Source organism: Adiantum capillus-veneris, chromosome 16 (assembly GCF_014529385.1).
Source record: "Adiantum capillus-veneris isolate H3 chromosome 16, ASM1452938v2, whole genome shotgun sequence".
NCBI classification, from domain to species: domain Eukaryota; kingdom Viridiplantae; phylum Streptophyta; class Polypodiopsida; order Polypodiales; family Pteridaceae; genus Adiantum; species Adiantum capillus-veneris.
The window spans coordinates 7,125,505-7,138,799 of record NC_140946.1 but is presented as its reverse complement, the minus strand read 5'-3'; the positions used below and the strand labels follow the sequence as shown (position 1 = coordinate 7,138,799).

Below are 13,295 nucleotides of genomic sequence, written 5' to 3'. Positions count from 1 at the left end.
TATCTCATGGATACGTTATAATTTCCATTTTAGTCTTCAAGGGCATGGGATATCGAGTCTTCATGCGCTGTGCATCGCCAAGATGTTTGCAATTCGTTGTTAATCTATTTACTGGAAAAATATGTTTCTTTGTTGCTTTGGTACCATTCTAACACACAACTAGTTCTACCACACCACATATCCTATCATGTACCCACCAATGTTGGGAAATTGATGAACAAAAGTAAATTGTGTGTAATCAATAGATAAAACTTCAAATCGGTTGAGCACAAGAAAGAGAGGTATAGTGGACATGGAAGTTTCCTTGTTACCGTGTTATATTTAAAAGACTTCACAACACCCTCTATGATGATAATGAACCGTGGAGGGGAGACGTAGATGATGGAACTGATGTCACCAGGAGGTGTATTTTTCCTGTTGCCTTCCGTAAATAAGTACTAGATATTTTTATTTATTTTATTTTTACTTGTTTGTCCCGGAACTCTTGAAAAGGTGCAAGTGGACATTGCATGGCCAGTGTGAAACGGCTGCAGCCAAATGGGTTTCTCACATCGGGGATCTAGGTCGGTCAGACAGGGACTACTGCCCGGGCCAGTTAGCACTGAATTCTGATGAGTATGGAAGCTCGTGTGCGCCAAACTGGAATTTGGGCCACTCGTCAAGTCACTACAACTTTATAAGTTGAAAGGGGCCAGTAAATTAACCCACATTGTAAATGTTGGTCAAATGGTAGTCTTCAATGATGGTCAGGAGACCGATAGGGACGCCATGGAAGCATCTCCTAAAATTTAGGAAATTGCTATTTTTGACCGGAAAATGTGTTCGCGTCATTAGCTTTGGAATGACAAGGGGAACATTTTATTGCTCTGCTGCCAAGTCAACTGACGTACCAGTTGAGATATTTTTAGCAGGGAAAGCCCAAACTCGGAAACTGGGCGACGTGTCAGCCTGTGAGCGATTCTGCCACTATGGGAGGCAAAAACGAGCTGCATATCAACTAAGGGGGGGCTATTTTCAGCCTCTGTAGCAGGTACAGAAGCTATGGAATGCTTACCTTGCCCTCTATGCACAGTATGGTGACGGGAGTGATGCCCCGCACGCTACATACTGCTCTCTTTCTCCCCTACCTACAGTATGTTATGCCCCACTAGTGGGCTTCTCATTTGACCTATGTACAGCTGTGGGGAAATATGTTTTCATGCCGAGGCAAGAGCCTCTTTGCACAGGAACCGGTGTAGCTAGCTGCTGCACCAAAGCAGGTCCACGAGAGGGTGCTAACCTCTCGATTGCGCAGTAAATTCAGCACTGTCTACTTGCTGTTTTTACTCTCTTTTGAGACTGTTTTGTGCCCGGAATGTTTCCAGAATCAAGGGGCACCAAGCCCAAGGTGCAGGGAACAGTGTAGGGACCGTCGTGTGCCCAAATCAGATCAAAAACAGGACTGAACCAGAAATTACAGCGACCTGAAATTTACTGTTTTGTGCTCCCGACTGAGGGATAATGCCAGTGGGATAGAGTCCTGAGCTTGGAAACTGATTCGGAGTAATTTCGGTACCGTTATGCTACCGAAATTTTGCCAAATCTGGAGCGTACTAGCTGGATGCAGGTGTTATCTTCCAGGGACTCTCTTTTTATAATTCTCTCTCTTAATTAAAGAAATACCGAAAGGGGTGCCAGTCTTTGGAGCCTACAGGGTGTCGGTCTCGAGTGCGCAGTGACATTCTAGTCGCTGGACGCAACTGTGTTCTTTTCCCTTCTCAATGCTCTGTGTAAAGTTAACAGGTAATTGAAATAGTACCGCCCTATACGTTGTATAGGCCGGTTATAACTGATCTACTGTATTTCGATAAATGCTCATTTGCGATATGTTGGGAACACAATAGTGAGAGGACCGAGCAACGCTAGCAAGGTAAGGAAACCAAGGTTGTTTCAAAACGTACCTACGGATCCGTTCCGCACCGTATGGTCGTACTGTATGATCCGTATGGTACGAATCCATCGGTACAAGTCATTTTTTGTTTTTTTGTTTTTTTGGGGGAGGTCAGATCATTGAGTAATGTTGTGAGGGCTTTCGAGCCATTCCGTACTCTTTTGGGCACATAAATAGGCATGATTTCAAATGTCTCTAAAAGCTAACGCATGTAATCTTGTTTTTAATTGAAGATGTCCTAGAAAGTTTGGTAAATTGAGGTTTTTTAACAAGAGTAAGTATTTTTACGTACATAAAAATATATTCTGTACGGAACAACGTACGATATGTACAGATCCGCCACGTACAGTAGGTTTGGAACCACCTTGAAGGAAACTGCCCCCATAATTTCCTAGAGAGGCAGTATGTGGTTGTAAGGGAGGCGATGATACATGCTGCCAAAGGAGTGCCGATGAAGTGGGTTTGTGCACGCTCTACTGGTTGATGCCTTCAATTACAGGGGAGGGCTGGTTTTTCGTTTATTAGAGGGCCAGTCAAGTGAATCAGTATCCCTATCAAAGTAAGTGGAATGCCTGAAAATGAACAGGCGGTCATCACTTACGTCTCCGTGCATTGAGAATTGGTGCACGTAATACATGGAGAAAAACGGACTTGTGCATGATGTTACCAACAAGGACCACTTTGCAAATAGCGTATTGTTCTGCGATAAACCACTGAGAATCCATTTTGTTGCAAAAGTTGTGTATGAAGGTTGGACTTCTCTAACGAGGCTTGATTTCTTTTCGACGTCATTATTGTTGTGCATCCATCACTTCTATAGCTCTTTTTTGATAACGTCTCCGTAGCTTTTCCTGCTTCAGTTGCTTCGATCTCTTCTGGATATGCAGGCTGGATAGCAGAAGTGCAATCCCCAAAGACTTTACGTGATGCGTCCAGGTGTTGAAGAGTCGGTGGTTTATAAATAACTTGACTTGTGTTGAAAAAGAAGTTGCGTTATAGTTGATGTCTTTGGGGCACGCTGTAAACAAGGCATTGCGACCAGATAAATAAACTAACTTCTAGAATATTATTCAGTCATGATACAAAAAAAGCAGTTTGCATTTTCTTTTCTATTCAAGATCTTGTTGGTTGAACGCCTACAGGAACTTGGAGGGATCAGCACGGCAATGGAGAGGGACAAGGTCTTGCTTCAGGAGCTTCTGAAGACGGCTAAAGATTTGATGAGAAATGCCGAAGTTGCTGTACGTTCATTTGTACTATTGAGGTCCAGGTTTTCTCGAGCAGTAGGTACTGGCCTTACAAGCAGTAATCTTTCAACAAATAGCACATTTGCTCCATCAGTAGGGAGTGGAGCTCAAGGATTCACACAAGCAGTGTCTCCTACTTTACCAGTGCTGGAGTTTTATAGTGGTGTACCCATCAAACCATCAGCATTTTTGCTACATACTGCTAGCAGATTTGAGCATCAACTTCAGGAGTATAGACAATGGGTTGAAGAGTTGGAGCGATTGTTATTTGCAGATAATGATGAGAATGCGATGGATAGTACACACCATTCTGTTCTGCAGTCTCTTCCTTTGGTGCTAACAAATATTCACGACTTTTTTATTCACGTTGCTGCAAAGGTACGCTTCTCGGACTAGAATCTTCTTCAACGCATAGGACACCATTTCACTCAAGTCAAATAACCAGGGCCTTTGGATTTCATGCTGGATGCTGAGAGAAGTGCACTGCAGCTTTTGCATGTTAAGATATTTTTTGGGAAGCATGGAATGAAAACAAGATTTCTTTCAGAACTTACTGTATTTTCGCTTTTGACAGCAGGGAATATCTGATCCATATTGTTTTCCTCATGGTTACATACAGAGATGTCGCTCACCTACATATATTTGCAGACATTATTTGAAAAGGTTGGCTTGTAATGTTAAGAGTGATATGCTTTAAGGCCGGCTATGAAAACTTTTTCTCAACACACAAACTTCGGGTGTTAGGGCCTTTAGCCAGGGTGTTCTTCAAGGAAAAAGTTTTTCTTGGGGCCGATCAGGCAATGCATTGTGCTCTTGAAAATTTGAAACTCCCTTCACTACGGCATTGCAAGTTTTTCTTTTAGACAACTCGTTGACCAAGTTCCGCTTATTGACCATACATCACGTCATTTCCATAAGTGACTTATTTTTCCTCTCAACAATACCATTTTGTTAAGGTATCTGAGGCACTATACATCGGTATGCAACAGCCAAAAAAGCATCAAATTCTTTTGACATATACTTCTCCCCTTGATTAGAATGAAAGGGCTCCATAGTACAATGGAATACATTTAACAACAAAAGAGTTTTGAAGCACATAAACACTTTGGACTTAGTTTTAAGTAAATATATACATATATGCCATGAGTAATTATCAATGAAAGTTACAAAGTACAAATTGTTATTGAAAGAAGCAGTGTGCATTAAATCGCAAACATCACCATGAATAAGCTACAACTTGCGAGTAGTCCGCACCAAACCTTCGTTTGAAAACTAAGAATGTGCCTTCAAAAACATGCTTAGATGGTGCCTCCAAAAGGGAGGATGAGGTATTCCACAAATGCATCAAATTGGTAAAGTTGAGATGTCCAAAATGTGCATGCCATAGTTCAACATTTGAAACAAGTTTAGAATCTGTGAATGCACTTGCAAAGTTTAGAATCTGTGAATGCACTTGCAAAGTTTTCCAAGTGAAAATGGTGCCATATAGTAACACAACCAAAGAACTTGGGTCTCAACCATCTTGATTAGAAAGGTGAGATGATAAAAATCATTGATCTAAATTGAACCTTCTCTGATCAAGTGGAGGCCTGTCTGCTGAAAAACCTTATAACAAAAAGATCTTGGCCTGATACATTCCTCTTTTAAATATAGACTTTGAAACGTTTGAAGGTTATATTCTAATTTCTTTGTACTGAAATGCCTCCTCAGACAAATATTTTTAAGCAAACATGAAACTGTGCAGTTAAGCTGAAAGCCTTGCTTTTTGACCTTCTTTCAAGCTGACAAAATCCAAAGGATCTTTTATAGGTTCTTTGCATCAAAAGAGCTGCCAGCAGGAGGTGTGTCTGGTTTCTATTGGTGTTGGTTTATTTCTTCGAAAGTGTGTCTGGCGTGTAATTATGATAATTTATTTTTCTTTCTTCCTTCCTGAAGCTCTTGAAACAGGCAAGCATACAAGACCTATAGGTCCTAGGATACGGCATGGCTAGAGTGAAGTGGGCCTTAGCCAGTGGGCCAAGGACGTGGCTTGTGTTTGAGTCAGTCAGCATTAAAATTTGAACTATACATGGGCCCGGACAACTTTTTTAAAATGTGGACAAAGTCAGTTTTACGTGTCTGTCGTGTAATTATGTTAATTTATTTTTCTTTCTTCCTTCCTGAAGCTCTTGAATGGGCAAGCATACAAGACCTATAGGTCCTAGGATACCGCATGGCTAGAGTGAAGTGGGCCTTAGCCAGTGGGCCAAGGACGTGGCTTGTGTTTGAGTCAGTCAGCACTAAAATTTGAACTATACATGGGCCCAGACAACTTTTTTAAAATGTGGACAAAGTCAGTTATATGTGAAATAAATTAATGAGAGAATCACTGGACATGGGAAATAATAAAAAATTTACTTGCCCAAGAGCTCGAAGCTTCCTAAAGTGGAAAGTGCACAAATTGTAGAAAGAGATTTGCTTGTTTGACATGTCATCTTGTAGGTAGCAGGGGGGCAACTTAGGGGGTCTAAACTTTTGCTGATTGGATGGGCTGATTTCTGCAGAATTGACAGGTGTATGCAGCAATGAAGCTTCCTTAAGTAATAAAGGTCTCGGTAGTCATTGGAATATGCTCCCAGATCCGTGTTCTATGTAACTCGCTGTTTTTGTAGCAGCTCTGGAAATGAGCAACCTATAGAAGTGAAGCTCTGTTTTGCATATAACTTTGTTTTCATCGTGAAAAACATTATGGAACTCAAGGGGATGATACAAGAGGAAATTCTGCATGTCCCTCTACACTTTTCTTCACGATCACATGGCAAAAAGGTATTAAATTGGGACTGTTTTCTGCTGCATTTTGAGGGTTTGTGGTATGAACAAAGACGGGATAAGAGGTTTCATGGTGGCATAAGGGCCACTACATCTCCCCTGCGGGAGTGATGTGGAGTTATTAGGTGCTAGCCGATCCCTCAATGGGATTGCAGGATTCTTTTGCGCATATCCACATCATCCTCTATGCGCATATCCACATCATCCTCTATTTTGACGGCTCTCCGCCGATGTAGCTCGCTATAGGTGCAACAATAAAGAAATACCGAAAGGGGCGCCAATCTTCGGGGCCAATGTGGTGTCGTTGTGTGTGTGTGTGTGTGTGTGTGTGTGTGTGTGTGTGTTACTCTACAAATGAAGTATTGGATTCCATTCAAAGGTGATTGGTGAGGCAGAAGTGCAGAACAACACTAGATGATGGTTGGTCCAAGAACATAGTTTGGAAGGTTCGACTCAATTCCCACGCTTTCGTTTTGAATTTTGCAAGAATTAACTAGAGAGTCATTGTAACTCTTGTAACTGCTTGCTTGCCAGCAAGAACTAGCTAGAGTATTGTAACCTTTGATCGGGTTGCTTGGTGGCAAAAACTACTAGGAGAGTTGGAACTCTTTGTCCGATTGACTTCACCGTAAGTTATGAAAAACCAATTTCCTGAAGCGGGCTCGATTGTAGTCAAGGGGATGGCTTAGTAGAGACTCATGCTCATAGCTGGCTACAATGTTTCATGATGCGCATATCCACATCATCCTCTATGCGCATATCCACATCATCCTCTATTTTGACGGCTCTCCGCCGATGTAGCTCGCTATAGGTGCAACAATAAAGAAATACCGAAAGGGGCGCCAATCTTCGGGGCCAATGTGGTGTCGTTGTGTGTGTGTGTGTGTGTGTGTGTGTGTGTGTGTGTGTTACTCTACAAATGAAGTATTGGATTCCATTCAAAGGTGATTGGTGAGGCAGAAGTGCAGAACAACACTAGATGATGGTTGGTCCAAGAACATAGTTTGGAAGGTTCGACTCAATTCCCACGCTTTCGTTTTGAATTTTGCAAGAATTAACTAGAGAGTCATTGTAACTCTTGTAACTGCTTGCTTGCCAGCAAGAACTAGCTAGAGTATTGTAACCTTTGATCGGGTTGCTTGGTGGCAAAAACTACTAGGAGAGTTGGAACTCTTTGTCCGATTGACTTCACCGTAAGTTATGAAAAACCAATTTCCTGAAGCGGGCTCGATTGTAGTCAAGGGGATGGCTTAGTAGAGACTCATGCTCATAGCTGGCTACAATGTTTCATGAATTGCTGTAGGTATCTAGATACCTTAGTCTGATCGGATGCGGAGTTTTTTGCTTTGGAGGCTTCGCTCAGAAAGATGTATCATCCCTCACGTTCAATTGGTGGATTATAGGACTGGTACATTTTAGGCAAGCGTCGAGGTTGAGTCACGTAAACTTATTAGTATAGGATTTGAGGCGTATCTTTGAGAAAAGCCTCGTCTGTGGCTCGGGTGCCCAAGGTGCGGAAGTTTGTGGTTGAATGTCAATCCGGATGGGTACCTCCTACTAAGCATGCCCTAAAAGGTCCCATATCACTTCTTGAGCTCATCCCACTTGAGACTTTCCAAGGTCATGTCAAATGCAGAGTTGCCGGTTTGGCTTGGTACTATCTGTCACGCCGTCCACAATCCGACATGGGTGAACGTGTCCTCGAGTCCCTAGCCCCACCGCATGAGGGGCATAATGTCCCCTAGGATACCCTTCAGTGAAACACCCCCCTTTAAAAGGAGTATCTTTATTTACTAAGAGGATGATTACAAGCACATTAAAGGAAACGTGGCATGATTTTCGCGCATGCATTTTGAAATTCTCTTGTATGTTGATAAGAATCTATTTGAAGAGCGCCATCTCCTTTTGCACAGAGATAGGTCTTTGAAGTTTGCGGGTCTATACCAGTAGGTAATCTTATACCCCTAATCTAGTCATGGAGAGGCTCAAATGTTAGGTTCAAGGGAGCCCAAGCCGAGGAAATCATGCTTCCCTTTAGTTTGGATCCAACTCCCGTCAAGGTTTGCTACCTATTGGATGTTTCTGCATCAAAATAGCAAGAAACAGACAAAATCGAAACTTGTTAGTCTTGGAGGCGAGAATCAACTGTGTAATTGGAATTGTTGCATGGAAAGTTCTAAGCAATACTAAGGATAGGCGGTCTTTAAGACCTATTATGTTTTGTATAGCCTCATATATGGTGTCTATGAAGAAAACAACGAGTTAATGTGATAGACGTTGTCACCAAGAGGTGTATTTGGTGTATTTTTCCTGTTGCTTTCTTTAAATACGTACTACATATTTTTATTTATTTTATTTTTACTTGTTTTCCTTGGAACCTTTGAAAAGGTGCAAGTGGACATTGCATGACTTGTGTGAAACGGCTGCAGCCGAACGGGTTTCTCACATCGGGAGTCTAGGTCGATCAGTCTGGGAATGGTCGGGCCAACTAGCAGTGAATTCTGATGAGTATGGAAGCTTGTGTGTGCTAGATAGAATATGGGCCACTCGCCAAGTCGCTTATAATTGTATAAGTCAGTGGGAACTAGAGAATTAACTCAAAAGGGGCAAACTGGACACATGGCAGCTCCAAGTGGATTTTCTACTTCCAGCATGAAGAGGGGGCACTCAATTTGAGAGAGGAGGCTGATTTGACTCATAAGGAACTATAGTGTGTGTGTGAGTAGTGGGTGCAGGTCTACAATTTTAATGGAAAGCTTGCCTTCTCCTCTGTCTCATGTAGCGCGATGACTTCGCTCTCGTGCATCTCTCCCCCCTTTGGCACATATGGTAATGCCCCACTAGTTGGGCTACTCATATGAATATGTACAGTTCTGGGTGTTTATGCACGTTTGCCAAGGCAAGACCTTTTGAATAGGAACCGTATTAGCTAATTGCTAATCCCCCACAGGTACGCACAGTTCCATCGCGGAAGATTGAGAGTTTGGAGAGTTTTTTCGCGTGAAAACTCGTCCAATTCACAGGGTAACTGTCCCATTGCATGCGGGAGCCCTTTGGACACGTGTAGGCGTGTTTGCTCCGCTAAAAACGATCCGAAACAGGGGATTACAGCCTGCTGTGTTTTTCTGCAGGTTTAGGGTTTCGCACCTAAACTGCAAGGGAACAAGTGAAAAACAGAGAATTACAGCACACTGAATTTCTGTGACAGCACACCAGAAAGCTTCCAGATAGCGAGGGAATCCGTCCTAGACAGGTACTTTTGAGCTACAAGGGTTTTTGGGCCGTTAGCTTGCCAAAATCAGGTCGGAAACCTGCGTTTTCAGCCCTTGCCAGGTTTAGACAGCTTTGTGAAAGCTTGTACTAAGAGCTCGGATCGTCTATTTTAAATTGAATAAAGAAATACTGACAGGGGCACCAGTCTTTGGGGCCTACAGGGTGTCGATTTCGTGTGCGCAGTGACATTCTAGTTGCTGGACGCAAGTGTTGAGTCTCTCTCTTTTCCATCAGTACTCTGTGTGTAATTAACAAGTTGTAGATTTCGTACCGCCCTTTACTGTGTACAGGCCGGTTATATGGTTCCATTGCCGGGATAAGACACTTCTTCCTAAGAGAGTGCGCTGTGGATTGTTGTGGGTGAAAGGATACAGAGTTAAGCACTATGGCAAAAGGAGAGACGGGGGTTCTGAAAAGGAAGCATCCTCTTACAGTGGGCAGGAGGAGCATAGGGTTGTTGACAAAGGGAAGTGACCCATGGAGCCGGAGGATGAGGATCTTATGTTCAAAGCTCGGTTCTTGAAGATCATGGATATTTTCGAGCAAATGGCTCAGAATCCGAAGTTACAGAAGTACTTATAGGCTCCTAAAGAGGATGTCTCTCCCCTACCACCTAAAAAAGAGGGTTCACATGTAGAGGGGTCTCGACTCTCATGACACTCATGGAAAGGCTCCTGTGGAAGAGCATCAGCAGGTGGTGAAGACACCCAATGTGTCTACAGGTCCAAAGGAACATGTGGTATTTGGACATGAGGCTGTGAATGGTCAAGGCAGTAATGAACAAGCCGTTCGACAGACCATTCCACCGTTTACTTAATATCCTGGTTACTTTGGTGGTGGTTTAGTGTTTCAGGCTATGGCTGGACCATCCACAGGTTTACAAGGATACATATTAGGAAATGTGTTTGCAGCAATGCAACCATGTGCGGTTAACCGTATGTACGGGAATATAGGTGTTCAACCAAGTTTTCAGGGTGCTTATGGCAATTTTGGGATGCTTGGAACTCATTTTGGCATGGCTGGTTTTTCACAGCAAAATGCAGAGAATGCGAATAACCCTGGTAAAACAGGTGATATGAGTGCTTGAATGCTTAAACGAGAAGTACCACTTCTTAAAGCACGTGTTGATGATAATGTGGTCACTACGAGCCAGCCAAAGGAATACAAGGAAGGCGGGGCAGCCGTGAAGTTTGACACTTTTAATGGCACACAGGACAAAATGAAGGCCTTGACCTTCATACAGCAATTTGATGCGGCATATGCAGGTGGAAACTTCACAGAGTCTTCCAAGATACGCAAGGCTGCCACCTTTTTGAAGGGTAATGCGTTGAGATGGTGGACCACATTGTTAAATCAGGGCCAAGCACCTACAACATGGGTTCAGTTTAAACATATATTTTCTCCTATGTGGCTCACAAACACTTTGGAGGTGGATTTGATCACGGCGTGGTATGATTTGAATGCGTCAAATTGTGCAAATCTGGAAGAGTACAATCAGAAATTTTGGGATGCTTTGTTACCCATAAGCTCTTACAGGTTTGTACCATTGACATAACAGATTGAAAGGTACTGTTGTGGATTGCCAAAGGAAATCAGGGACTACGGTACGAAGACCAATGTCATCAACATTATGCCGTTGATTGAGAATGCGACAGTGGCTAATAACTTGTTGCAGGGTAAATTCAGTGGATTTAAAGGCAGCAACAAGGAGTCCCAGGGCAAGCAATTTTCAGCCAAGGGCAATGTCACAACAACTTTCACTGTACCACCTTTGAAGAAGAAGCCTTTCGGGGGACAGAGGCAGTTCAAACCTTCTTCTTGGCAAAGCCAAAGGACGAAAAGGCATTTTTCTGGCAAGACATTCCAATATCAGCCATTTCACTGGCGCTTTCTTGTTCAACAGAAGAGTGGACCACCAAGTTCGAGCATTTCCCTTGAAGTAAGAGGTAGCCCTCCGAATCTTAAAGTGCTCTGAGTAATGCCCTCCAGAGAAAGCTATGCCAAAATGTTGTATGAAGGCCAAAGCCTTCGAAGTATCTCGAAATCTAGAAAACGTGTCAAATTTAATTGACTGTCCACCTTCTTTATACTCTCGGACTTTCTTGCTTTTATCTTCCAGAAAGTCATACTGGTTGGCTTTATAAAAATCCTTCTTCTTTGCATAGAATCCTTGATCATCGGAGTCCGAACTATCTGAAGACGAGTCCTCTGTAGAATTGTTTGAAATTGGGCAAGATTTAGACTTCTTTGCCTTTTTCTTGCCCTTTCCGAAGCTTTGCTTTTTCCCTTTTCTGTCTTCTTCGCTCGAGTCAGAGGAGCTAGAAGAATTGTTTGAAGAAGAAGAAGGAGAACTAGGTATGCCTTCAAATCTGACATGCTTTTTCTGCTTTCTTGCCATGGCAAAAGCAGATGATGACCCAAATAACCCGGGAAGTCAGTTCCTTTTTTTGCTTTTTGTCGAGCTTTTCAGCTTTGTTCTGCACATCAAAAGCTGAGAAATCCGTGTATCAACCACTTCTTCTAATTCTTGTTGTGTAAACATCCTTGGAGTAGGAGGTTTCTTGAGTGCCGGTTTGAGGGGTGGTTCTGTGGTTTGCGGCCAGTGTGAGTGCACCTCGTCGAAGGAGGTTTGGGTCATAAATTTTGCAAATTTCGGGTCCTTCGCAAAATTTATCATCATCTTTGTTGCATCGTCAATCAATCGTCGACGCTCCATCTCTTCAATCTCCGCCTGAGTAGGCCGAGGTGGGCCATACTCCTCGTGAGAATCTTTTTCGTAATCTCTTCCCGCATCTCGAGATGCAAAGGAAGTTGAATGATCTCTGTCTGAATCCATAAGTGTCGCTAGAAAAAGGATCGGATTTTCCGGTAGAAGAAAAAGCGGCCGTGCTCTGATACCACTGTAGCAGACTTGGACACTTCAAGTCAAGAATCTACCGCGACACGACAGGAATTCACTTCAAGACAGTTCACACTTAGATTCAACACCGGCCCGACGGAGTTCCGTGCCAAGAGGTATTGGCCCCAAAGACTGGCGCCCCTTTGGGTATTTCTTTTTTGTATTAATCTTCGAGTAAAATACAACTTCTGTAGGTGTTCTCTCTTAGACTGCGCGTCCAGATCCTCTGCAGAGGGAGCCCCCTTGGGTTCTTAGGAAAGGTTACAAGGGTGGCTAAAAGTAGAGTCCCAAAAGCTTCAAAATCAAAAGCTTCATTTAAAAAAAATAAAGCTACTCTTCTCCCAAGCCTTGTTTGATAATTAAAGCAACTCAAACAGCTTTCTGGCCTTGCATAACAATTGCGTAGAGCAAAAGCTACACCCTGCCGTACAGTCCAGTGCATATCACGGGTCCGTACGCTCAGCCGCATCAACATTGCCGCAAATCTCGGAAATCCGTACGTTGTTGCCACGTAAGCAGGTCAGTGCATTTCCCGGGCCTGTTTTCCAAGAGCGGAATGTGTGTATTTGCTGTCACATGTCCGTGCCATGCCACGCCACTAGTTTGTGACAGCCTTCTTTAAATATATATTTTTCCTAGATATGTATTACATATTTTTATTTATTTTATTTTTGCTCGTTTCTTGTAGAACCCCTAAAAGGTGCAAGTGGACATTGTATGGCCAGTGTGAAACGGCTGCAACCAAACGGGTTTCTCACATTGAGAATCTAGGTCGGTCAATCGATGACTGTTCCAGCACGTTAGCATTGAATTCTGATAATGAGTGTGGAAGCATGTGCGTGCCTAAATAGAATTTGGGCCACCCGGTAAGTCAGTGACAACTTTATAAGTTGGGAGGGGTTAGGAAACTGAACAGTAAGGGGCATAGTAGACATATGTTAGTAGGAGAGCAACTTGTTGGTCAACACACACTCCAGAAGGTCATCCCTAGCTGAGGGCGCCCAAATATGAGAGAGAAGGCCGATTTTCAGTTTTGTGACTGGATTTTCAGGTCCATAACTTTAATGGAAAGCTTGCCTTCTCCCTGGTCTCATGTAGCGCGATGATTCCACTCGTGCATCTCTTTGCCCCTTACATG

General features: G+C 43.1%; 1 protein-coding gene across 1 annotated transcript in view; it reads left to right on the top strand.

Moving 5' to 3' along the window:
* LOC147438504 (hydroxyproline-rich glycoprotein family protein) overlaps positions 1-13,295 on the top strand; it is a 90,179-nt gene that overhangs the window by 36,456 nt on the left and 40,428 nt on the right. Inside the window, exon 3 of the mRNA XM_086484604.1 lies at positions 3,073-3,555. Within this exon, the coding sequence (XP_086340730.1) occupies positions 3,073-3,555 (483 nt within the window). The remainder of the gene's footprint in view (positions 1-3,072; positions 3,556-13,295) is intronic.